The sequence below is a fragment of the Asterias rubens genome, chromosome 3 (assembly GCF_902459465.1).
Source record: "Asterias rubens chromosome 3, eAstRub1.3, whole genome shotgun sequence".
Classification (NCBI taxonomy): domain Eukaryota; kingdom Metazoa; phylum Echinodermata; class Asteroidea; order Forcipulatida; family Asteriidae; genus Asterias; species Asterias rubens.
In genome coordinates, this window is record NC_047064.1 from 7,043,149 (window position 1) to 7,066,527 (window position 23,379).

A 23,379-nucleotide genomic window follows, 5' to 3' on the forward strand; every position below is an offset into this window, starting at 1 on the left:
CTTTTGCTTAGCCCAAATTGGCTACCATTTCATCGGGACGCGGATTGACTTAGACAGACCCCAATTTTAAAAAGCATGTAAGCATAAAAACTTGCTAAGCAAATTAATATATTGCTTAACAGAATCTGGTTACCAGCCAAAATTCGATAATATAATTCTAGTGCTCCACTAATACTTTGATTAGCCACGAAACTTGCAAGCATTTACTGCTTTACAGCTTCATGGTGTTCGGTGTTCCAGTGGTGACTTTCCGCTACACGTTTTGCAAAATAATCCACTTTGAGGATGTCGTGCCCCCCCCCCCCCCCCCCACGCAGTGTACTCCTTAAAAATAATAGCACGGTCACCCAGGCCCCCCTCCCGAGAAACGACAAACCAATTCCCCCGCGGCCCCCACCTGGGAGCATGCTCCCACCCCCTGCCCCGCCCCCCCCCCCCCGCCTCCGCCCCCCCCCCCCGCCTCCGCCCCCCCCCCCCAAAAAAAAAAAGAGAAGAAAAAAAGAGAGAAAGTTCTGGCTACGCCGCTGATATTATATGACACATCATACGTGAGGGTACACTTGTCTGTCTATACCCAAACCCCTTCTCACATACAAACAGCACATCGTTGTCTTCAAACCGTGTAAGTTTAATTTTTCCTCCATGGTTTAATGTTCAAATAACAACAATAATCACCATTGCGGTGTTGGAAGTACACCACTCGTCTTATATACCGCCCTCGTGTGACAAACGTCCTTGTAAGTGGATTTTGTTTTACTGAACTCTTGCCATACAGGGCTCGCTGAATCTCTACTTCCGGTAACATATTACGAATATTATGAAGTGCCGTAGGTTTAAGAAATGAGTAAAACATTGTTCCAAAAATCATTTCCGTCTCAGTTTTAGTATTTCAAACGTTTTAACCATTCGTGGTATAACTTTACCACATAACTGGTTTTAAAATACGTGTTACAAGTTTTCGTGATTTGTTTTACTAATTTCTCAAAAACTACAGCACCTCAGCAAATTTTAAGGGAAGTTTCTTCAAACAAAGTTTAATTTAAATCTTTGGAAATTGTCTTTTGTGTCCTACAAAACAGTACCCTAACCCTTGTCAAAGACCAGTCTTCTCACTTGATGTGTCTCAACATGCACTAAGCACCGCCACAACTCGACTATCTCACCGCGTGTGACCATTAACGACTTGTTAACAAGTCTACATAAGCACAAAATAACAAACCTGCAAAAATTTGAGCTCAATAATTTGTCGTCGAAGTGGCGAGATAACTATGAAAGAAAAAACACAACTGTCACATGACGTTGTGTGCTTTCAGATGCTTGATTTCGAGACCTCAAAATCTATTCTTTGTCAACAAAGAAAGGGCCAAGGCGAAGAGGCAGGACAAAGCAGAAGAAATGGTTGATTTTAATTTGATCTTATTCAGGAACACTTTGGATAGGTCTACGAAATTTAACGATTAAAGGCAGTGGACACTATTTGTATTGTCAAAGACCAGTCTTCTCACTTGGTGTATCTTAACATATGCATTAAATAACAAACCTGTAAAAATCGGAGCTCGATCGGAAGTCGGAGTTGCGAGATAACTATGAAAGAAAAAACACAATTGTCACACGACGTTGGGTGCTTGATTTTCGCGACCTCAAAATCTAATGCTGAGATCTCGAAATCAAATTCGTGGAAAATTACATCTTTCTCGAAAACTACGTCACTTCAGAGGGAGCCGTTTCTCACAATGTTTTATACCATCAACCTCTCCCCATTACTCGTCACCAAGAAAGGTTTTATGCTTATAATTATTTTGAGTAATTACCAATGTAAATCTTGTGTCCTACAAAGAGTACCCAAAAAAGAGAAAACAGATCGTCAAGTTTATTTTTAAGTGTTTTTTGTTTAATTTGAATTTGAAGGTTTTCATTGCAATGTATACTTTTAAATTTATTTGAAACATCATGCATAAAGATACAAGTAAACAAATGTGCCTTAAGGAAAAAATAAAATAATAGACGTAGGTCAGAGCTTGGTCTGTGATTGGTCAAAACGTGTTCAAGTGGGCGTGCCCACGTGAGTCGTGTTTAGCCGCGCTATAAACAGTGGCACTCTTGCAGCGATAATGGATAATGTTCACACTTGTTTGCAGTGAGTGCCTCGAGAAAAACACATACTAGATTCCTCATTTCATAAGATGGAGAAAATAATGAAGGTTCTCACACACCTTGAGAGATTGAAATTTAAAATCTGTCTTATTTTACTTCTTGGACTGGTTTCACTGAACGGCTCCCAAGCAATTCTCGACCGTACATTTTTCGCAGCTAACCATCGGGCTCTCGAGAATGTCGATTTCTTAGTGAGGAAGTTCAGCTCAGCTGTTCTCTGTGTGAGTTACTGTCACTCTGAACATGAATGTAAATCAGTGAACTACCGTCTTAAAGATCAACGATGTGAGCTGAATAATGCCACCAAAGACCAGTATCCTGATAACTTTGTCGTCGAGTATGGCACGATATACTATGACGATGATGTGAAAACCCCCAACTCCTCCCTGTTTGGTTGTAACGAGCTCCTTGAGGTGGGTATTGAGAGCGGTATATACACTATCTTTCCCAGTGGGTTCCCGGAGGGTCTCAGGGTCTACTGTGACATGACAACCACTGGAGGAGGATGGATCGTCATTCAAAGGCGCCTAGATGGGAGCGTTGACTTTTACCGGGACTGGGCGGACTACCGGGCAGGATGTGGCACTTTGACGGGTGAGTTTTGGCTTGGAAACGATAACCTACGCGCCTTGACCGAGTCGGAAGGGACAGGGCAGTTCAGCGCTGAACTTGGAGGCTGGGACGGCACAAAACTTTGGGCAGAGTATGGTGTTTTTCGAGTTTACGGAGAGAACTTTACGCTCTTTCACGACGCATATACCGGTCTTAGGTCAGTGAACACCAACATGTCTCTACCTATTTTTTCTTACAACAATATGATGTTATTCAGCACAAGAGACATGGACAATGACATCAAACGCATGGAACACTGTGCCCAAACATGCAGAGGAGGCTGGTGGTATGACAGGTGCTATAGAGCAAATTTAAATGGTGTGTATTATGATAACGGAAAAGAAGCTGCAGATGGGATAGTATTGAAGCGATGGACGGATGGTGATCACACAATGAAACATGTAGCATGAAAATTCGCCGTGTAGTATAACATTTTTATTTTTTGATCGATTGTTTTGCAAAAATGATAAAGGAACATTATGGCAGCCAGTGCATGCAGGCTTTATTAGTTGGTCTTAGTATAATTACAAACAGTAGAGCCACTTTCACACGACAGCAATTTAGCAAGGGTCCCTTGTGCATGGTCATTATAGCTATCAATTTGCTATTTAGATAGATTTTAGTTTGTGTTCAAAACAGTTCTTTGGATAAGAAGTAACAAGAAAATTTCACGACTTCGTCTCGGTAAAATTATCAAGAACCAGGCCTCGTTGGGATTAAACCACTAGTTGAAAACCTCTTCACCGCACATTGATTCCCTTTTCCCCCCGAAATTGTGCAATGGCTTTAAACCAAGCCGGTACTCTGTACGCATGGTTTCCGGTTTGCATTTTACGGGAAACGGGTCCAAATCAAAGAGTCTTTCCTGCGACGTTAATGAGGGCATTGTTTAGAGCTCACTGACGTCACAATGCAAGTAAAAATTTTCCGTAACCTTGGACACGAAAAGCGTGGATTACTTGTTTTGTATTGCAAAAGCTTCGTCGACCCTTGTGTTATTAAATTGCTCAAAATAATCGTTGGCATAAAAACTTTCCCCTTGGTAACGAGCCAAAATGAAAGACTGAAAGATTTTTTATTTTGTTGGCGTTAGATGTCATCTTAGTCTAGTAACAGTCTCATTCTTTTTGGTTAAGTGCTGGTTGATTGTTTGTTGTTTTGACTGCTTGTTATACTTGCGCATCACTTAAAGGGTGATTATGTACTTTTTCCTAACAAAAATCACAATGTCCACAGATTTACATTAAACCTACACAGTTTGAAGATTATCATAGTAGAAAGCTTCCCTTGAAATTTTACTTACTTAGGTGCTGTAGTTTTTGAGAAATGGGTAAAAAGTAATAATTTTCGTCTCAGGGTAACCAGTATGGTTTTGGCATAATATCATAACAGGTTAAGGGGATTTTACATGCTAAAATAATGTTGGTCTCATGAGGTAGACCAAAATGATTTTGTGACTTGTTTTACTCATTTCTCAAAAACTACACAACCTATAGTTTATTCGAAGGGAAGCTTTCCACTACCATTATCTTAAAACCCTGTAAGTTTAATGTAAATCTGTGGACATTTTAAAAAAGTACCCGTATCCTTTAATTATGTACTTTTTCCTAACAAAAAACACAATGTCCATAGATTTACATTAAACTTACACAGTTTGAAGATTATGATAGTAGAAAGCTTCCCTTGAAATTCTACTTACTGAGGTGCTGTAGTTTTTGAGAAATGAGTAAAAGTAATAATTTTCGTCTCAGTTTTAGCATGTAAAAACGTGATAACCAGTTATGCTATGGTTTTGGTTTAATATCATAACTGGTTAAGGGGATTTTACATGCTAAAATAAATTTGGTCTCATGAGACCAACATTATTTTGTGACTTGTTTTACTCATACTCAAAAACTACACAACCTTAGTTAGTAATATTTGAAGGGAAACTTTCCAGTATCATTATCTTTAAACCGTGTAAGTTTAATGTAAATCTGCATGTGGACATTTTGAAAAAGTACCCGAATCCTTTAAAATAGGAAAAATTGTGTTTTTGAAGACGAACAAAATGTAGAAGAAAAAAAAAAAAAAAAAAAAAGATGAGGCTTCAAAAAAGGATGAGGAAGGGTATTCTTTTTAATGTGTCCTAATGATAAAGAGCATGATGACATTTTGCTATCATTTTGCCATTATTTATATAGTGCTACATCCGCAACATATTAAGACGCTTCAGAGAAAGGTGATTAAAACTGTTAACCAAGAAGCAAAACAATATATAATATTACTATCAAAAAACGCGAAAAGTAGGATCAAAATACAAATACAACAGCTTCATGAAAAACCAACAAAACCCTTACACAGTTCCCTGGTGATCTTATCTTCTCTTTATCTCTCATGGCAACTTGTTGTGGTTGTTATGGTCGTTGTCTTAAAGACACTGGACACTATTGGTATTTGTCAAAGACTCGTCTTCACAGTTGGTATATCTCAACATATGCATAAAATAAAAAACCTGTGAAAATTTGAGCTCAATTGGGTGCCAGTAATATCACTTTGTGTATATACCAACATATGCATAAAATACCAAACCTGTAAAAAATTTGGGCTTAAGTGGTCATCGAATATAATGTAAGAAAAAACACCCATCAAGGCACTGGATCACCACGTAAAGGCACTGGTGTCTTTGATAATTGTCAAAGACCAGTCTTCTTACTTGATGTATCTTAACACAAATAAACAAACCTGTGAAAATTTGAACTCAATTGGTCGTCGAAGTTGCGAGAGATAATTGGAGAAAAAAAAACCTTGTGGCACAAGTTGTGTGCTTTCAGATTGAATTCAAAGGTCATGAATTCAATTCATTGAGTGAGAAATGTACTCTTTTCCTAAAAAAATACGTTACTTTATTGGTCATCAAATTGAGTGTCCAGTGCTTCTGTTCTAGCATTTCTCCCGGTCAAGGAGATTGTGGGTTGATTGTGAGTCATTTTTACTCTCTAGGAATGGCACAGACTTCGAATGGAATCGGAGTCAGCGTGAGGCCGTTGACAGCTTCGAAAGATAAAGGTTGAGATTCATCGGGTTTCTTGAAGGAAAACTGATGCAGTAAATGTGAGAAGAAGATGAACAGCTCCATCTTGGCAAGTTGCTCTCCTAGACACACCCGGCGACCTGCAAGGGAAACAAGAACAATACCAAATTAAGTTGGTATCAAAATGTTCACAAGGCTAATTATAAAAGGATTATTTCCGAAGAAACCATCTTTGGCAAAGTCTTGTGCTCCGTAATTGAGTTTTGTTTTGTCTACTGGGCTTTCCCCGATGTTCAATCAATGCAAATATTATTTGCTGATGGGATAACATTGGATTGTTCGAGCTGAAAATTTACCTGAAGCAAAAGGCAGATGCTCCTCCCTTGGCTTCAAGGAACCAGCTTCGTCAATAAATCTCTCCGGTTTAAATTCTTCTGGAGAGGACCAGATGGATGGATCGCGACTTACGGCCCAAAGATTCGTAAGAAGCCGTGTCCCCTCGGGGATATCGAAGCCGAGTAGGTTGGTGTCCTTGGAGAACATGTGGGTAACGCCAAGAGCCGCAATGGACGCCAGACGCTGCACCTCAAGGATGGTCGCCTCAGTGTATGGCAGCTGAGGTTTGTCTGCGAGGCGTGGAAGACGATTTCTACCCACGCTGTCATCTATTTCCTGCTGTATCTTTGCTTGTACCTTAGGGTAGGCCACCATGTACAGCAAAGCCCAGCGGAGGGTGGTTGATGAAGTCTCTGTTCCGGCTGTAAAGAGGTCAAAACACGTCAGCAACATGTTGTTTTTGGTAATGTAACTCTTTATATTCTTAGTCTCGTTGTCGTGGATCTCTCTGAGGAAGACATCGATGAAATCTTTCGGGTTGTCGACATCTAAATTGCTTTGGTGGTTTTCCACGCTTTCCCGGAGGAACTCGATAATCGAGCGTGTGCTACTTTCTATATCCTTGAAAGTTGACGTGAAGGACAGATATTCCATGATGGGTAGGTACGTGTAAACGTCTCCACCTTCACACATTTCAAAGATACGGGTAATTGACTTCAGCAGTTGCTGGAACTTTGGATCAGCGTAGTCGAATCTTTTACCAAGGGTAACAGAGCAGATGACATTCGAGACAGCATTACCTAACAAATGAGCTGGATTGAATGGGTTCCCCTCGTGTTCCTTGATGCCGTTGATGAGGCATCCTGCCTCGGTAGCGATGGCGTCCTCGAAGCTTGACCTCCACACGCCCAACCCTCTCAGTACTGACAGACAAAACTTCCTCTGCTGAGACCAGCTGTCACCAGAAGCGGTACCTACACCTGATAAGAACGAAAAAATACGACTTTGTAAATGTTATTAATTCTGGTTTTTACCCACACACCGATGTGTGAAGCACTGTATACTCAGTACTTTCCCGAGTCCTGGGAAATAATATCACCGGCATATTCGGGTGGGATTCGAACCCACGACCCTTGCAATTCTATAGCAATGTCTTACCAAATAGACTACCAAGATTGCCCGGTAACTAGAGGCAGTTCAAATCCTATGTTATGACAGCGGGTACCGCAACGATATAATTTTATAATAGATGTTAAATTTGCACCGGCCAAAAGAATATGTATATATATATTTTTGTGCCCATACACCGATGAGTGTCAGCACTACCCACAGTACTTTCCCGATACCTGGGAACGAATATCACACAGGTAGGGTTCGAACACACGACCCTTCCAACGCTCGAGCAGTGTCTTAAATGGTACATAACGGTTTTGGTCTATGCAATTTTTGTTTTTAATAAGTATATTTATTTGCGATCATTCACGGCAAATCTGTAATACTTAACGGAAATCTTTCGGTAAATTTGTGCCGTTGCAAATATTTACGTTTAATTCGCAACACGCCAGATATCGTGCAAGGAATTTGTTCAAATAAATATTATTTCTTTGTTCGCTGACACTGAGGTATGTTTGGAAATTATTATTAAATCTTACTCAGTGCATCAGGATCATCTGTCATTTTCTTGAAGAAGCGTGTGGGTGCACGGTCTGCAGTGTTGGGGTGACTCAGAGCCTCCTTGATGGAAGCGAAGCTGTTGACGACCACCACCAATGTACCGCCTAGATTCATACTAAACACCGGTCCGTAGGTCTTAGCCAGTCGGGTTAAGTTCTTGTACTCGTCCCCGGCTGAGATGAGATTTGGGAGGTAGCCAAGAAGGGGCCATCCAGTCGGGCCGGGAGGAAGGTTCCTCGGCCGTCGGTAAAACCATGTAGCTATGAAGAGAGCTATCAACCCAACCAGTACTGACTTGACAGTCAATGAGCTACAAATCCCAAGTAGAAATGCCATGTTTTTCTGTGTAATTCAGACCTAGCAGTTGTCTAAAGGTATACACCTGTGCACCACCCCTGTGAAGATAACCGCTTTACTACGGATAATTTTCTTCACCCATGGCTCATTTACCAAGGATCTATTTGTATAGCACCAGGGGTAGACTATAAGCTACGACAAAGCAGATTGTAGTTCACAGCAGACCATGAGCAGACATTCGTACCTGGTGGTACCATGGGGTACCCAGTCGCCTTCATTGTTGATGGGTCACAGGTCAACACGAACATACAACAAAGTCAATAATCGCGGTGGTTGCATTCGATTAGCTTCCCTTTGACCCCTCGGTGCTCACTCAGGTGAGCCCCTGACAAGAGCTAATCGAACGATAACACTCGCCCTCTCGTGGTGACGTCATACACCTGGGGCCATCCCCCAAGTGACACACTCCACAAGCAGGGAACTTGGGGATGACCCGGGGGATCTCCTGGAATGATGTCAAAGCTATTCGAACGTACCGGGGGCAGACCGGGGTCCACCCAGGGAAGCTAATCGAACGCACCCATTAATACATCGATGCCTAAATTTCTTCTGGCGCCCTCTATTGAATCTTCCCCCTCCAGACAGATTTCCCTAGGACAGTCGAGTTCACAAAGAATTTAGGACTCAGTCCCAACTAACAGCTCCAAAATTAATAGTCGTAGGAGATTAAAAACTTCAGGCTGGTTTTGTATTGCAAAAGCTTCGTCGACCCTTGTGTTATTAAATTGCTCAAAATAATCGTTGGCATAAAAACTTTCCCCTTGGTAACGAGCCAAAATGAAAGACTGAAAGATTTTTTATTTTGTTGGCGTTAGATGTCATCTTAGTCTAGTAACAGTCTCATTCTTTTTGGTTAAGTGCTGGTTGATTGTTTGTTGTTTTGACTGCTTGTTATACTTGCGCATCACTTAAAGGGTGATTATGTACTTTTTCCTAACAAAAATCACAATGTCCACAGATTTACATTAAACCTACACAGTTTGAAGATTATCATAGTAGAAAGCTTCCCTTGAAATTTTACTTACTTAGGTGCTGTAGTTTTTGAGAAATGGGTAAAAAGTAATAATTTTCGTCTCAGGGTAACCAGTATGGTTTTGGCATAATATCATAACAGGTTAAGGGGATTTTACATGCTAAAATAATGTTGGTCTCATGAGGTAGACCAAAATGATTTTGTGACTTGTTTTACTCATTTCTCAAAAACTACACAACCTATAGTTTATTCGAAGGGAAGCTTTCCACTACCATTATCTTAAAACCCTGTAAGTTTAATGTAAATCTGTGGACATTTTGAAAAAGTACCCGTATCCTTTAATTATGTACTTTTTCCTAACAAAAAACACAATGTCCATAGATTTACATTAAACTTACACAGTTTGAAGGTTATGATAGTAGAAAGCTTCCCTTGAAATTCTACTTACTGAGGTGCTGTAGTTTTTGAGAAATGAGTAAAAGTAATAATTTTCGTCTCAGTTTTAGCATGTAAAAACGTGATAACCAGTTATGCTATGGTTTTGGTTTAATATCATAACTGGTTAAGGGGATTTTACATGCTAAAATAAATTTGGTCTCATGAGACCAACATTATTTTGTGACTTGTTTTACTCATACTCAAAAACTACACAACCTTAGTTAGTAATATTTGAAGGGAAACTTTCCAGTATCATTATCTTTAAACCGTGTAAGTTTAATGTAAATCTGCATGTGGACATTTTGAAAAAGTACCCGAATCCTTTAAAGTAGGAAAAATTGTGTTTTTGAAGACGAACAAAATGTAGAAGAAAAAAAAAAAAAAAAAAAAAAAAGATGAGGCTTCAAAAAAGGATGAGGAAGGGTATTCTTTTTAATGTGTCCTAATGATAAAGAGCATGATGACATTTTGCTATCATTTTGCCATTATTTATATAGTGCTACATCCGCAACATATTAAGACGCTTCAGAGAAAGGTGATTAAAACTGTTAACCAAGAAGCAAAACAATATATAATATTACTATCAAAAAACGCGAAAAGTAGGATCAAAATACAAATACAACAGCTTCATGAAAAACCAACAAAACCCTTACACAGTTCCCTGGTGATCTTATCTTCTCTTTATCTCTCATGGCAACTTGTTGTGGTTGTTATGGTCGTTGTCTTAAAGACACTGGACACTATTGGTATTTGTCAAAGACTCGTCTTCACAGTTGGTATATCTCAACATATGCATAAAATAAAAAACCTGTGAAAATTTGAGCTCAATTGGGTGCCAGTAATATCACTTTGTGTATATACCAACATATGCATAAAATACCAAACCTGTAAAAAATTTGGGCTTAAGTGGTCATCGAATATAATGTAAGAAAAAACACCCATCAAGGCACTGGATCACCACGTAAAGGCACTGGTGTCTTTGATAATTGTCAAAGACCAGTCTTCTTACTTGATGTATCTTAACACAAATAAACAAACCTGTGAAAATTTGAACTCAATTGGTCGTCGAAGTTGCGAGAGATAATTGGAGAAAAAAAACCTTGTGGCACAAGTTGTGTGCTTTCAGATTGAATTCAAAGGTCATGAATTCAATTCATTGAGTGAGAAATGTACTCTTTTCCTAAAAAAATACGTTACTTTTATTGGTCATCAAATTGAGTGTCCAGTGCTTCTGTTCTAGCATTTCTCCCGGTCAAGGAGATTGTGGGTTGATTGTGAGTCATTTTTACTCTCTAGGAATGGCACAGACTTCGAATGGAATCGGAGTCAGCGTGAGGCCGTTGACAGCTTCGAAAGATAAAGGTTGAGATTCATCGGGTTTCTTGAAGGAAAACTGATGCAGTAAATGTGAGAAGAAGATGAACAGCTCCATCTTGGCAAGTTGCTCTCCTAGACACACCCGGCGACCTGCAAGGGAAACAAGAACAATACCAAATTAAGTTGGTATCAAAATGTTCACAAGGCTAATTATAAAAGGATTATTTCCGAAGAACCATCTTTGGCAAAGTCTTGTGCTCCGTAATTGAGTTTTGTTTTGTCTACTGGGCTTTCCCCGATGTTCAATCAATGCAAATATTATTTGCTGATGGGATAACATTGGATTGTTCGAGCTGAAAATTTACCTGAAGCAAAAGGCAGATGCTCCTCCCTTGGCTTCAAGGAACCAGCTTCGTCAATAAATCTCTCCGGTTTAAATTCTTCTGGAGAGGACCAGATGGATGGATCGCGACTTACGGCCCAAAGATTCGTAAGAAGCCGTGTCCCCTCGGGGATATCGAAGCCGAGTAGGTTGGTGTCCTTGGAGAACATGTGGGTAACGCCAAGAGCCGCAATGGACGCCAGACGCTGCACCTCAAGGATGGTCGCCTCAGTGTATGGCAGCTGAGGTTTGTCTGCGAGGCGTGGAAGACGATTTCTACCCACGCTGTCATCTATTTCCTGCTGTATCTTTGCTTGTACCTTAGGGTAGGCCACCATGTACAGCAAAGCCCAGCGGAGGGTGGTTGATGAAGTCTCTGTTCCGGCTGTAAAGAGGTCAAAACACGTCAGCAACATGTTGTTTTTGGTAATGTAACTCTTTATATTCTTAGTCTCGTTGTCGTGGATCTCTCTGAGGAAGACATCGATGAAATCTTTCGGGTTGTCGACATCTAATTGCTTTGGTGGTTTTCCACGCTTTCCCGGAGGAACTCGATAATCGAGCGTGTGCTACTTTCTATATCCTTGAAAGTTGACGTGAAGGACAGATATTCCATGATGGGTAGGTACGTGTAAACGTCTCCACCTTCACACATTTCAAAGATACGGGTAATTGACTTCAGCAGTTGCTGGAACTTTGGATCAGCGTAGTCGAATCTTTTACCAAGGGTAACAGAGCAGATGACATTCGAGACAGCATTACCTAACAAATGAGCTGGATTGAATGGGTTCCCCTCGTGTTCCTTGATGCCGTTGATGAGGCATCCTGCCTCGGTAGCGATGGCGTCCTCGAAGCTTGACCTCCACACGCCCAACCCTCTCAGTACTGACAGACAAAACTTCCTCTGCTGAGACCAGCTGTCACCAGAAGCGGTACCTACACCTGATAAGAACGAAAAAATACGACTTTGTAAATGTTATTAATTCTGGTTTTTACCCACACACCGATGTGTGAAGCACTGTATACTCAGTACTTTCCCGAGTCCTGGGAAATAATATCACCGGCATATTCGGGTGGGATTCGAACCCACGACCCTTGCAATTCTATAGCAATGTCTTACCAAATAGACTACCAAGATTGCCCGGTAACTAGAGGCAGTTCAAATCCTATGTTATGACAGCGGGTACCGCAACGATATAATTTTATAATAGATGTTAAATTTGCACCGGCCAAAAGAATATGTATATATATATTTTTTGCCCATACACCGATGAGTGTCAGCACTACCCACAGTACTTTCCCGATACCTGGGAACGAATATCACACAGGTAGGGTTCGAACACACGACCCTTCCAACGCTCGAGCAGTGTCTTAAATGGTACATAACGGTTTTGGTCTATGCAATTTTTGTTTTTAATAAGTATATTTATTTGCGATCATTCACGGCAAATCTGTAATACTTAACGGAAATCTTTCGGTAAATTTGTGCCGTTGCAAATATTTACGTTTAATTCGCAACACGCCAGATATCGTGCAAGGAATTTGTTCAAATAAATATTATTTCTTTGTTCGCTGACACTGAGGTATGTTTGGAAATTATTATTAAATCTTACTCAGTGCATCAGGATCATCTGTCATTTTCTTGAAGAAGCGTGTGGGTGCACGGTCTGCAGTGTTGGGGTGACTCAGAGCCTCCTTGATGGAAGCGAAGCTGTTGACGACCACCACCAATGTACCGCCTAGATTCATACTAAACACCGGTCCGTAGGTCTTAGCCAGTCGGGTTAAGTTCTTGTACTCGTCCCCGGCTGAGATGAGATTTGGGAGGTAGCCAAGAAGGGGCCATCCAGTCGGGCCGGGAGGAAGGTTCCTCGGCCGTCGGTAAAACCATGTAGCTATGAAGAGAGCTATCAACCCAACCAGTACTGACTTGACAGTCAATGAGCTACAAATCCCAAGTAGAAATGCCATGTTTTTCTGTGTAATTCAGACCTAGCAGTTGTCTAAAGGTATACACCTGTGCACCACCCCTGTGAAGATAACCGCTTTACTACGGATAATTTTCTTCACCCATGGCTCATTTACCAAGGATCTATTTGTATAGCACCAGGGGTAGACTATAAGCTACGACAAAGCAGATTGTAGTTCACAGCAGACCATGAGCAGACATTCGTACCTGGTGGTACCATGGGGTACCCAGTCGCCTTCATTGTTGATGGGTCACAGGTCAACACGACATACAACAAAGTCAATAATCGCGGTGGTTGCATTCGATTAGCTTCCCTTTGACCCCTCGGTGCTCACTCAGGTGAGCCCCTGACAAGAGCTAATCGAACGATAACACTCGCCCTCTCGTGGTGACGTCATACACCTGGGGCCATCCCCCAAGTGACACACTCCACAAGCAGGGAACTTGGGGATGACCCGGGGGATCTCCTGGAATGATGTCAAAGCTATTCGAACGTACCGGGGGCAGACCGGGGTCCACCCAGGGAAGCTAATCGAACGCACCCATTAATACATCGATGCCTAAATTTCTTCTGGCGCCCTCTATTGAATCTTCCCCCTCCAGACAGATTTCCCTAGGACAGTCGAGTTCACAAAGAATTTAGGACTCAGTCCCAACTAACAGCTCCAAAATTAATAGTCGTAGGAGATTAAAAACTTCAGGCTGGTCCTTATAAGTTAGGACGCTCGTTCTTACTGGAGAAAAGACTAGTCCTGTTGTGAAATCCACCTATAACCTACAACAAATTTGTGCTAGAAAGTCAAGGCTGAACGTTCGACCGAGACATCATATATCAAAAGATATACCACCTGTTGCTTAGCAGCCCTACCATATACACAGTGTTTGCAGCATTCATAATACACAATATCTTTTTGTACACAAAATTGGAAGTGAACGGAAGCATGTCTGACCCCCCCCCCCCCCCCGGGTAGGCCAGACCCGCAGCAACGTCATTGTTAAATGAACACGTTGCCTTGGATCGGACGAGTTGGTCTCTAAAAAGCGTTTAAACCCGTTTGTTATGAAATGCATATAGTTAGAAAGATGTTTCAAAAGTATAATACAATGATCCACACAAGTATCACTCAAAATTGCACGATTTTCCTTTAACGTCGCAAAGTAACACGGTCGGCCATTTATGGGAGTCAAAAATTTGACTCCCATAAATGATCGACCATGTTAGTCGACGAGGTAAAAAGAAAACCACGCAATTACGAGGCATATTTGTACCCAAATGCATTTTACAACAAACGGTTACAGAACGCTTTTCAAAGACCAACTCGACCCATCCAAGGCAACGTGTTCTTTTAATATGAAAAGTTGCTGATGCACTACGTTTTACATTATTGAATAACTGATCAGTCTGAACTGTTTCGCAGGTTGGGGCAACATTCTCATTTCCTACCGACCCAGAACGTTCAGTTGTTGTCAGTCTATAATTGCCAGATCATAACACAACTGCAGTCTATAGGCTACACGTACTGTGTCAATATGGAGAATCTCCTTAGCTTATTTACTGCATGGCCATTTCATTTCAAATGGTGGTCGGGTTTTGGGGGATAGTCGTCGAAAATCCGGAGCTAATCTGTCTTAGGCCGTGTCCGAAACGGCGACTTCGGCTACAGCTACGGCTAGATCGCGCGCGTCTGCCTATTCTTCAACACTGGTAGACGCGCCGATCTAGACGTAGCTGTAACCGAAGTCGTCGTTTCGGACACGGCCTTAGATTCAAATTTTGGGACATTAAAACTGATCTTTTTTTTCACAGGTTTGTTATTTTATGTATAAGTTGTGATACACAAAGTGTGGGCCTTTGGACAATACTGTTTACCGAAAGGGTCCAATGGCTTTAAGAGTGATGGCCAAATGTATACCTCCCCTTTAGAGTTGTCAATGTATCAGCCAATGTGCGTTACAATGTCCCATTGTAATATCAGTGTGACAACATTTCTATAATTATTTTTTTGCAAGAAAAGAACGTTATTTTTACTCAGCAAGGCAGTAAAACCCAACTACGTGATGTTTTTGCGTGAGCCATGGACGTGACTGTTTAAAGGCACTGGACAATTTTGGTAATACTTAAAATAAGTGTGAGCATAAAAACTTAGCTGGGAGCTGTTGATATGTATAATGTGAGAAACTGCCGTCTCTGAAGTAATGTAGATGTTGAGAAAGAGGTAATTTCTCACCCAAATAAAATAATTCAAAAAAACTTCCAAGCACACCATAGTGCAACAAGGGTATTTTTTCTTTCATTTGTAACAGGTTTGAGTGCGGCTAGCGCACTCTGTGCTGAAACATAATAAATTTTACAAGGGACACGCTGTTTTTGTGGTGTTGTAAAATATGAAGAAAGTTTTATTCAAATCCCGACTACTATAAAGGGAGAGGCGAATTTAAAACGCTGTATTTATACAGTACAAATGAGATAATAATAAAATCTCAAATACAAAAGAGGAGAAAAACAAACCCAGCGGGTCTCGACAATAAAAATGCAACGAAAATAACAATGAAACTTTATACAATGGAAATATAAAACAAAAATAAATGAATGGCCTATCTGTTGGTGTTGGACTTGGACGGACGCTGACGATAACTTGAATTGAAGATACTTGAATTGAAGATGGTGTGACAATGAAAAAGTTCTTCCAGCAAAGTTGAAGATATTGGGGCTGCGAAGATTATGATGACAAACTTGAAGACTTCAGAACCAGTTCCTTGTCCTTGATCAGGGGACAGGATTACTGTTCTGGTACAAGTGGGTATGACGAAAATGCAGTGAAGATAAGTAGGCTACAGTTGATGACACGCTGTCCTGCTGGCTCTCTTGATTTGGATTCGGCCTAGAGCAGGACAGGGGATGAATATACAATTATTGTGGTGATAAAGCTGGGCTGGCGCAATCCAACGTAGATGTCCGACAGAGGCAAAGTGTAATTATTGAAAGAACTTGGAGGGTTAATTCTAACACTATCCGTCCTCTGTCGGTGTCCAGTGGCCAAGTGTCAAACCACTTCCTTGGGTTTGGTCACTGACCCCTGAGACATCCCTTCCTCAATAGCCGTGATTGGTTGCAAAGCCTGCTACCAATCACCCACTCATCACACACCACCAGGCAACCACCCACCCTAGACTCGCCCTAGTCCGAGCAGGACATAGGGAAACTAGGGGTAACAAAAAAAGGGGGCTGCAATTTCATCCCATTACACGCGCGCCTGCTTTCTGAATGTCGTCCCGACATAAGTTTAAACAATCGCTACGCATGTCCATTCGCGCAAGTAAAATGCCTAGGGAAAAAAATGACAAAGAAAAAAAAAAAAAAAAAAAAATCGCTCTATTTTGCAGTAATAATGTCTAACATTGCAGTAATGCACACATCCTTACTATTCTCTAAACTGAAGGTACTCATAAAAGATTGAAGAAACTCTGCCTTTTCCTTCCATTCTGGAATTCCATGTTGGAGGGAAAAGCCAAGACGGTTAGGGGGCTTTATAACTCTGCTGGGTCTTTGTCTAGGGGGGACCTGGGGACCCGTAGCAGGGGGTTCATCGTCATCTGACACCGAGTCTTCTACTATGGGTGCATCCGATTCAGTATCAGATTCTGATGGGTGTGGTTCCTGTGTCTGCTTTGCCTTGCTCGCTGTGCCTTCAGTGGAAGTAGGTACAGGGAGTGGCAACGAGTTGAAGGGCAGGAGCAAGTTCCTATGGAGTGTTCGAGTAGGACCTCCACCTTGCTCTTGTTTCACCACATACACAGGAATATCAGGGTTTACCTGCTTGACCACCTTGTAAGGATGTTGTTCCCATCGGTCAGCTATCTTGTAGTTTCCAGTGGGAGCGACAACCTTAACCAGAACTCTGTCACCAGGGTGTAAGATGGCAGCTCTCAAATTGATGTCGTGACGAGCCTTATTACGGGAGTTAGACTTGTCAGAGTGACTTGAGGCCAGGTTGTATGCATCAGCAAGGCGTCGTCTCAATTGCTTTGCATACTCTCCCTGGGTTCTATTGGCCGACTCTCGTGGTTCCAATCCAAGAAAGATATCGACTGGAAGCTTTGGATGTCTACCATACATAAGGAAGTACGGTGAGAAACCAGTTGCATCATTCTTGGTGGAGTTATATGCATGGACCAGAGGGGCAACATATTTTTTCCACACTGACTTCTTGTCCTCAGGCAATGTCCCTAACATCTCAAGAAATGTTCTGTTGAAACGTTCGACTTGACCATTTCCTTGGGGGTGATATGGGGATGTTCGACTCTTAGTGATGCCGGTTATTTTACACAACTGGTGTATAACATCTGACTCAAAACCCCTTCCCTGGTCAGAATGAAGTCTGCCAGGAAATCCATAATGGACAAAAAAATTGTCAAACAGTACACGGGCAGTAGTTTTAGCTGTTTGGTTTGGTACCAGGATTGCTTGGGCATAACGGCTAAAATGGTCGGTGATAACCAAAATATCCGCTTGTGAACCACCAGTCGTTTTGAGGGAAAGATGATCGATGCACACCAGTTCCATTGGTTCACAAGTTGTAATGCTTACCATTGGGGCTGTCCTTATAGCAACTGGGGGCATCTTACGCCTGATACATCTGGGGCATGAGCGAATCCTATTATCAACATCACAAGCCATGTATGGCCAAAAGAATCGAGAACGGATCAAGTCAAGAGTCCGCTCACGACCAAAGTGACCAGCTTCGTCGTGAAGACAACGGAAAGCAACATCCCTGTACAGCATGGGGAGAACAAGTTGGAAAATTCTACCACCATTTTTCTCTGTACGTTGGCGGTACAGGACACCATCTCGAAATGTGAGTTTGTCCCAGTCCCGTAGGATTGCAACAACATGACGACTTTCTCGATGTCTCAACTTCCCCTGGGGACATTGTCCTTCCTCCATGTATCGAACGATCTTCCCAATGGTAGGATCTTCACGTTGATACTGTCGCCACTCCTCGGTGGACACCCGAGGAATGGGACTTTGGCCAGGCCATAGTGGGGGATCATCGATTTCTGGTGGGACAGCTGAGCCTTGCAGGGCTAGAGTCTCTACAAATGGGGTGGGTGACTCGGCTGAGTTGGCAAGGTAAACACCGTGTGAGCCCACTACAGCTTTTACAGCTTCAACAGGAACAGTCTGTGAATTAGCTGCAGTCTCATGGTGGGGGCGACGAGACAGGCCATCTGCATCACCATTGAGCTTGCCACTCCTGTACTCCAATGTGAAATTATATGCAGACAGGGCAGCGAGCCAACGATGTCCAGTTGCATCTAACTTGGCAGTCGTGAGCACATAAGTTAGAGGATTGTTGTCTGTCACCACTCTAAAACTAGTCCCATAAAGATAATCATGAAACTTATCTGTTACGGCCCACTTCAGAGCTAAGAACTCAAGTTTGTGGGCAGGGTAGTTTGCTTCGCTCTTTGAGAGACCTCTGCTTGCATAAGCAACAACTCGTTCCCGTCCATCCTGCATTTGATACAGCGCTGCACCAAGACCAGTGACACTGGCATCAGTATGAAGGATGAAGGGTTGACTAAAATCAGCATAAGCCAAGGCAGGTGCCTCTGTTAGTTGTGTGATCAGGTATTCAAAAGCATGTTGACAATGTGGGGTCCAGGTGAAAGGAGGGGGTTTGGGCTTGTGGGAACGGCCAACACCTTTCTTCATTGGGAGGCCCACCGTAAGGGCATGAAGGGGTTTGGCTATATTGGAGTACCCTGCAATGAATCGGCGGTAGTATCCAGCGAATCCCAGGAAGGATCGAACTTCCTGGTGGTTACTGGGAACTGGCCAAGTCTTCAAGGCAGCAGTTTTATCTGGGTCAGTCTCAACGCCTGCTGCCGAGATCACATGACCGAGGTACTTCACAGAGGAACGAAAAAGATGGCATTTGGACGGCTTTAGTTTCAAACCATGCTGCTGCAGCCGTGTGAGTACTGACTCAAGTCGCTCGAGATGTTCCTCGAAAGTACTTGAGAAAACAATGATGTCATCGAGGTGGACTAAACATGTTTTCAGGTTGAGGTCCCCCACGCAACGTTCCATGAGTCTTTGGAAGGTTGCTGGGGCATTAGTAAGGCCAAAAGGCATACGGTTTGCTCCATAAAACCCAAGCGGGGTTGTGAAAGCCGTTTTTGCTTTGTCTTCTTCTCGCATCTCCACTTGCCAATACCCAGCTTTCAAGTCTAGAGAGGAAAACCACTTTGCGCCATGTAGGGCATCCAATGTGTCCTCAATGCGGGGCAGTGCATAGGAATCGCGTACTGTACGTTCATTCAGTTTACGATAATCTATGCAAAACCTCAGACTGCCATCCTTTTTCCGTACTAGGACGACAGGGGATGCCCAAGGGGAATGTGATTCCCTGATTGCCCCAGCATCGAGCATCTCCCTGATCAGCTGTCTAACTTCATCATACTGAGCAGGGGGAATTCTGCGATGTCGTTCTTTGAAGGGCGTGTTATTGGTCAAAGTGATTCCATGTTGGACAGTGGTGGTGTGTCCAAGGTCTTTGTCGTGAAGTGAGAAAACAGAAGTACGGTGTTTCAAGAAATCTTTAACTGTAGTCAGATTATCGGAACTAATCGGTGACTCAGTAAAGTTGAACATATTCAAGAAATCATCTGTCTCGTCTAGAACGACATCGGTGGGGTGATTGGTTCGTGATTCTTTCTCAAAAGTAGGAGAGGAGATTGAATCAACGTGCTCCAATTTGCACAAAACAGTTCTCGGGTGGATGAAGCACTGTTTTAGGGACATATTTCTGACTGTTATTGGAACATAATTATGGTGAACATCGCGGTCCAATGTAAGGACTGTAGGAAGGACTTTCAACATGCCAGGCAGGGCATGTCCCTCAGCGGGTTCAACAATAACTTTCAAATGCAATGCTTGGAGATGGGCTTTTACAAAACCACCAACGACAACGGTTTCATTTGGGTTAATTGTGATAACCCTATCACCGGCTGCTCGCACGTTTCCAAGTTTCTGTTTCTTGCATTTGTCTTGGGCAGACAGACTTTCGAGTGCAAGTTGCAAGGCATTGGGCAGGGCTACCTTTTGAGAGAATCGTGGCCCATACGATTGGAAACAATGCGACTTGCACTGAGCGATAATATTGGTACCAACCAAAAGGGGAACATTGGCATGATAAGCCGTGTCCGGTACAACAAGTGCTAGTGCCCAGTATGATGCAGGCTCATTACGAAGTTGAAAAGGAAATGAGATTTGAACTTCGATGTATCCTAGGAAAGGGACAGTAGCACCACCAGCACCTTGGACTTGAAGAAGGTTACTGATGGGCTTAATGGGATTGGAGGAAAGATGTTTGGTATGGAAGGACTTGGAAACTGTCGTAACTTGTGACCCAGTGTCAACGAGGCAAAGGCATTTCACACCAGACACACAAGCCTCTGTCTCATTGGCACTACCCACCAAGCGATTTAGGATTGTTGGGGTGTGGTGGAGGCCGCCGGGTTTGACGGCGAGGCTGCCTGCCACATCACCTCCTGTGGAGGCAGGTGCCTGTTTAAATTAACTGTTGGGACTTTTGAGGCTTAGGGGGGTTGCGACACCCACGGGCAATGTGCCCGACTTGACCGCATTTATAGCACTCAAACCGTGCTGGTGTGGGCGGATTGAGTGGGGGCGGGTTGTTGGAGGTCATGGCAAAGCTCCGAAAATGGGGTGGGGGCTGGATTGGAGGGGCCGCTGGTTGGGGTGTTAAGGCGACTTTAAGCTCAGCCAGTGAGGACGAAATTACCGAGAGGGCATCTTTGAAGTCATGGGCAGGAGTGGGGCGTGGAGGGCCAGGGGGAAGGTCCTTCACGGGGCGTTTCGCAACCAACTCCTGCTCGCCCAAGCGGACGAGGCGCACTAAACTATCAAATGTGGCTACCTCGTCCTTCTTATGGCGACAGATATTCTTGAGTTGTTGGTCTCTCAGGCCACGCCAAAATATTTGCATCAGAACGTTGTCCATGGTGGCCACAGGAAGGCCACCACGACGGCACGCATCATACACGAGGAGTTTGAGACGGCGACCGAAACCAGCAGCCGTCTCCTGGTCTTCTTGGTTGCTGTTATATGCCCGCTGGAGGAGTGACGGCCCATCCTGGACGGTGCCGTAACTCCCCTCCAGCTCACAAACTATGGCGCCAATCGAAGGGTGGGGGCCCAGCGTTTGAATTAGCCGACTGGGTTCTCCACGGATCGATTGGCGAACATATGGGGCCAAAATCTGCTCCGAGTATGTGCCGTCTCGGAGCAAGGAGTCGACTTCGAATCTCCAAGAGTCGAAGTCAACACCATGCCCCTTTGACGACACATCCCCAAGGAAAGGAGAGATCTTGGGGGGCTGGACATAAGCAGCTGGGGGCTGAGGATGGGCAGGGAAAGGCCTATGTGGGGGAAAATGAGATGGAAACGCATGTGGCGGTTGCGGCTGTGGCTGCGGCGCTGGCTGCGGCGCTGCAAAGGCCGCCTGGGGGATAGGAGAAAGTACAGGAGGGGGAGGATTGGAAAAAGGAATGGAAGGGGGAGGGGTAGTTGGGTGAGAAATAGGATATTGTTGTGGTATGGTTGGTATGGGCACAGTCATCGGTGTCGGGGGATGAAGGATAGGCAAGGGAGGGGTTGTACGAAGAACATCTTCGTGGGAGGGGATGAGGGAAGCCATTGGTATAGGGTCGAGTCCAGGGGGTGGAGGCTGCCGGTGCGACAAGCGAGGGTAGCCATTGAGGAGGGACTGTCCATTAAGGAACTGAACAGCCTCAGCCGCCGCTGCCGGAGAAGTGTACTGGCAATATACATATGAGCCATAGGCACTTCCGGAATGTGACGGCTCAGTAATGTTACGGATTGCACCAGCCCGTCCTAGAAAATAACGTATCTGCGCTAGGGAGGCTTCAGGTGGAATGTTAGCCACCAACACGGACATAATGATTAAAATGAAGTTAAGAGTTATAAATAAAAAATCTGATGTAAATAATTACATGCAACCAAAGGGTACATGAAAACAATAAATTCAAATTAAAACTGTGGCAAGAGCAATGCTGAAAAACAACAAATAAATACAATGGGGAAAGTTGGCAAGTTTAGCAGAAAACAATGTCGAGAAATAATGTGGGCCCCATCAGTAGTCGTCGAAAGGTGTTTTGTTTGAACACACAATCAAAATTGGAAACGAAATACAGCGTATCCCCACATTGGGCGCCAATTATGTAACAGGTTTGAGTGCGGCTAGCGCACTCTGTGCTGAAACATAATAAATTTTACAAGGGACACGCTGTTTTTGTGGTGTTGTAAAATATGAAGAAAGTTTTATTCAAATCCCGACTACTATAAAGGGAGAGGCGAATTTAAAACGCTGTATTTATACAGTGCAAATGAGATAATAATAAAATCTCAAATACAAAAGAGGAGAAAAACAAACCCAGCGGGTCTCGACAATAAAAATGCAACGAAAATAACAATGAAACTTTATACAATGGAAATATAAAACAAAAATAAATGAATGGCCTATCTGTTGGTGTTGGACTTGGACGGACGCTGACGATAACTTGAATTGAAGATACTTGAATTGAAGATGGTGTGACAATGAAAAAGTTCTTCCAGCAAAGTTGAAGATATTGGGGCTGCGAAGATTATGATGACAAACTTGAAGACTTCAGAACCAGTTCCTTGTCCTTGATCAGGGGACAGGATTACTGTTCTGGTACAAGTGGGTATGACGAAAATACAGTGAAGATAAGTAGGCTACAGTTGATGACACGCTGTCCTGCTGGCTCTCTTGATTTGGATTCGGCCTAGAGCAGGACAGGGGATGAATATACAATTATTGTGGTGATAAAGCTGGGCTGGCGCAATCCAACGTAGATGTCCGACAGAGGCAAAGTGTAATTATTGAAGGAACTTGGAGGGTTAATTCTAACACTATCCGTCCTCTGTCGGTGTCCAGTGGCCAAGTGTCAAACCACTTCCTTGGGTTTGGTCACTGACCCCTGAGACATCCCTTCCTCAATAGCCGTGATTGGTTGCAAAGCCTGCTACCAATCACCCACTCATCACACACCACCAGGCAACCACCCACCCTAGACTCGCCCTA

The 23,379-nt window shown here is 43.2% G+C and overlaps 3 protein-coding genes and 1 pseudogene across 3 annotated transcripts; 1 reads left to right on the forward strand and 3 right to left on the reverse strand.

Moving 5' to 3' along the window:
- Nucleotides 1-2,183: 2,183 nt before the first annotated feature.
- On the forward strand, nt 2,184-3,176 carry LOC117288021 (ficolin-2-like). Its single transcript, XM_033768698.1, has one exon. It carries the CDS (start codon nt 2,184-2,186, stop codon nt 3,174-3,176), a length of 993 nt encoding a protein of 330 aa, XP_033624589.1.
- A 2,480-nt stretch (nt 3,177-5,656) lies between these two features.
- On the reverse strand, nt 5,657-8,385 carry LOC117288601 (cytochrome P450 2J6-like). The gene is made up of 3 exons (XM_033769519.1): nt 7,768-8,385; nt 6,136-7,095; nt 5,657-5,919 (listed from the first exon to the last, which is right to left on the reverse strand). Exons 1-3 carry the CDS (start codon nt 8,123-8,125, stop codon nt 5,738-5,740), a joined length of 1,500 nt encoding a protein of 499 aa, XP_033625410.1. The 5' UTR covers nt 8,126-8,385; the 3' UTR covers nt 5,657-5,737.
- Nucleotides 8,386-10,612: 2,227 nt separating this feature from the next.
- On the reverse strand, nt 10,613-13,528 carry LOC117288540 (annotated as a pseudogene).
- Nucleotides 13,529-20,716: 7,188 nt separating this feature from the next.
- LOC117288023 (formin-like protein 14) lies at nt 20,717-23,360 on the reverse strand. Its single transcript, XM_033768704.1, is given in 2 exon segments — nt 20,717-20,817; nt 20,820-23,360. Coding segments are annotated over 2 exon segments (1,494 nt in total). The 5' UTR covers nt 22,213-23,360.
- Between the last annotated feature and the right edge of the window lie 19 nt (nt 23,361-23,379).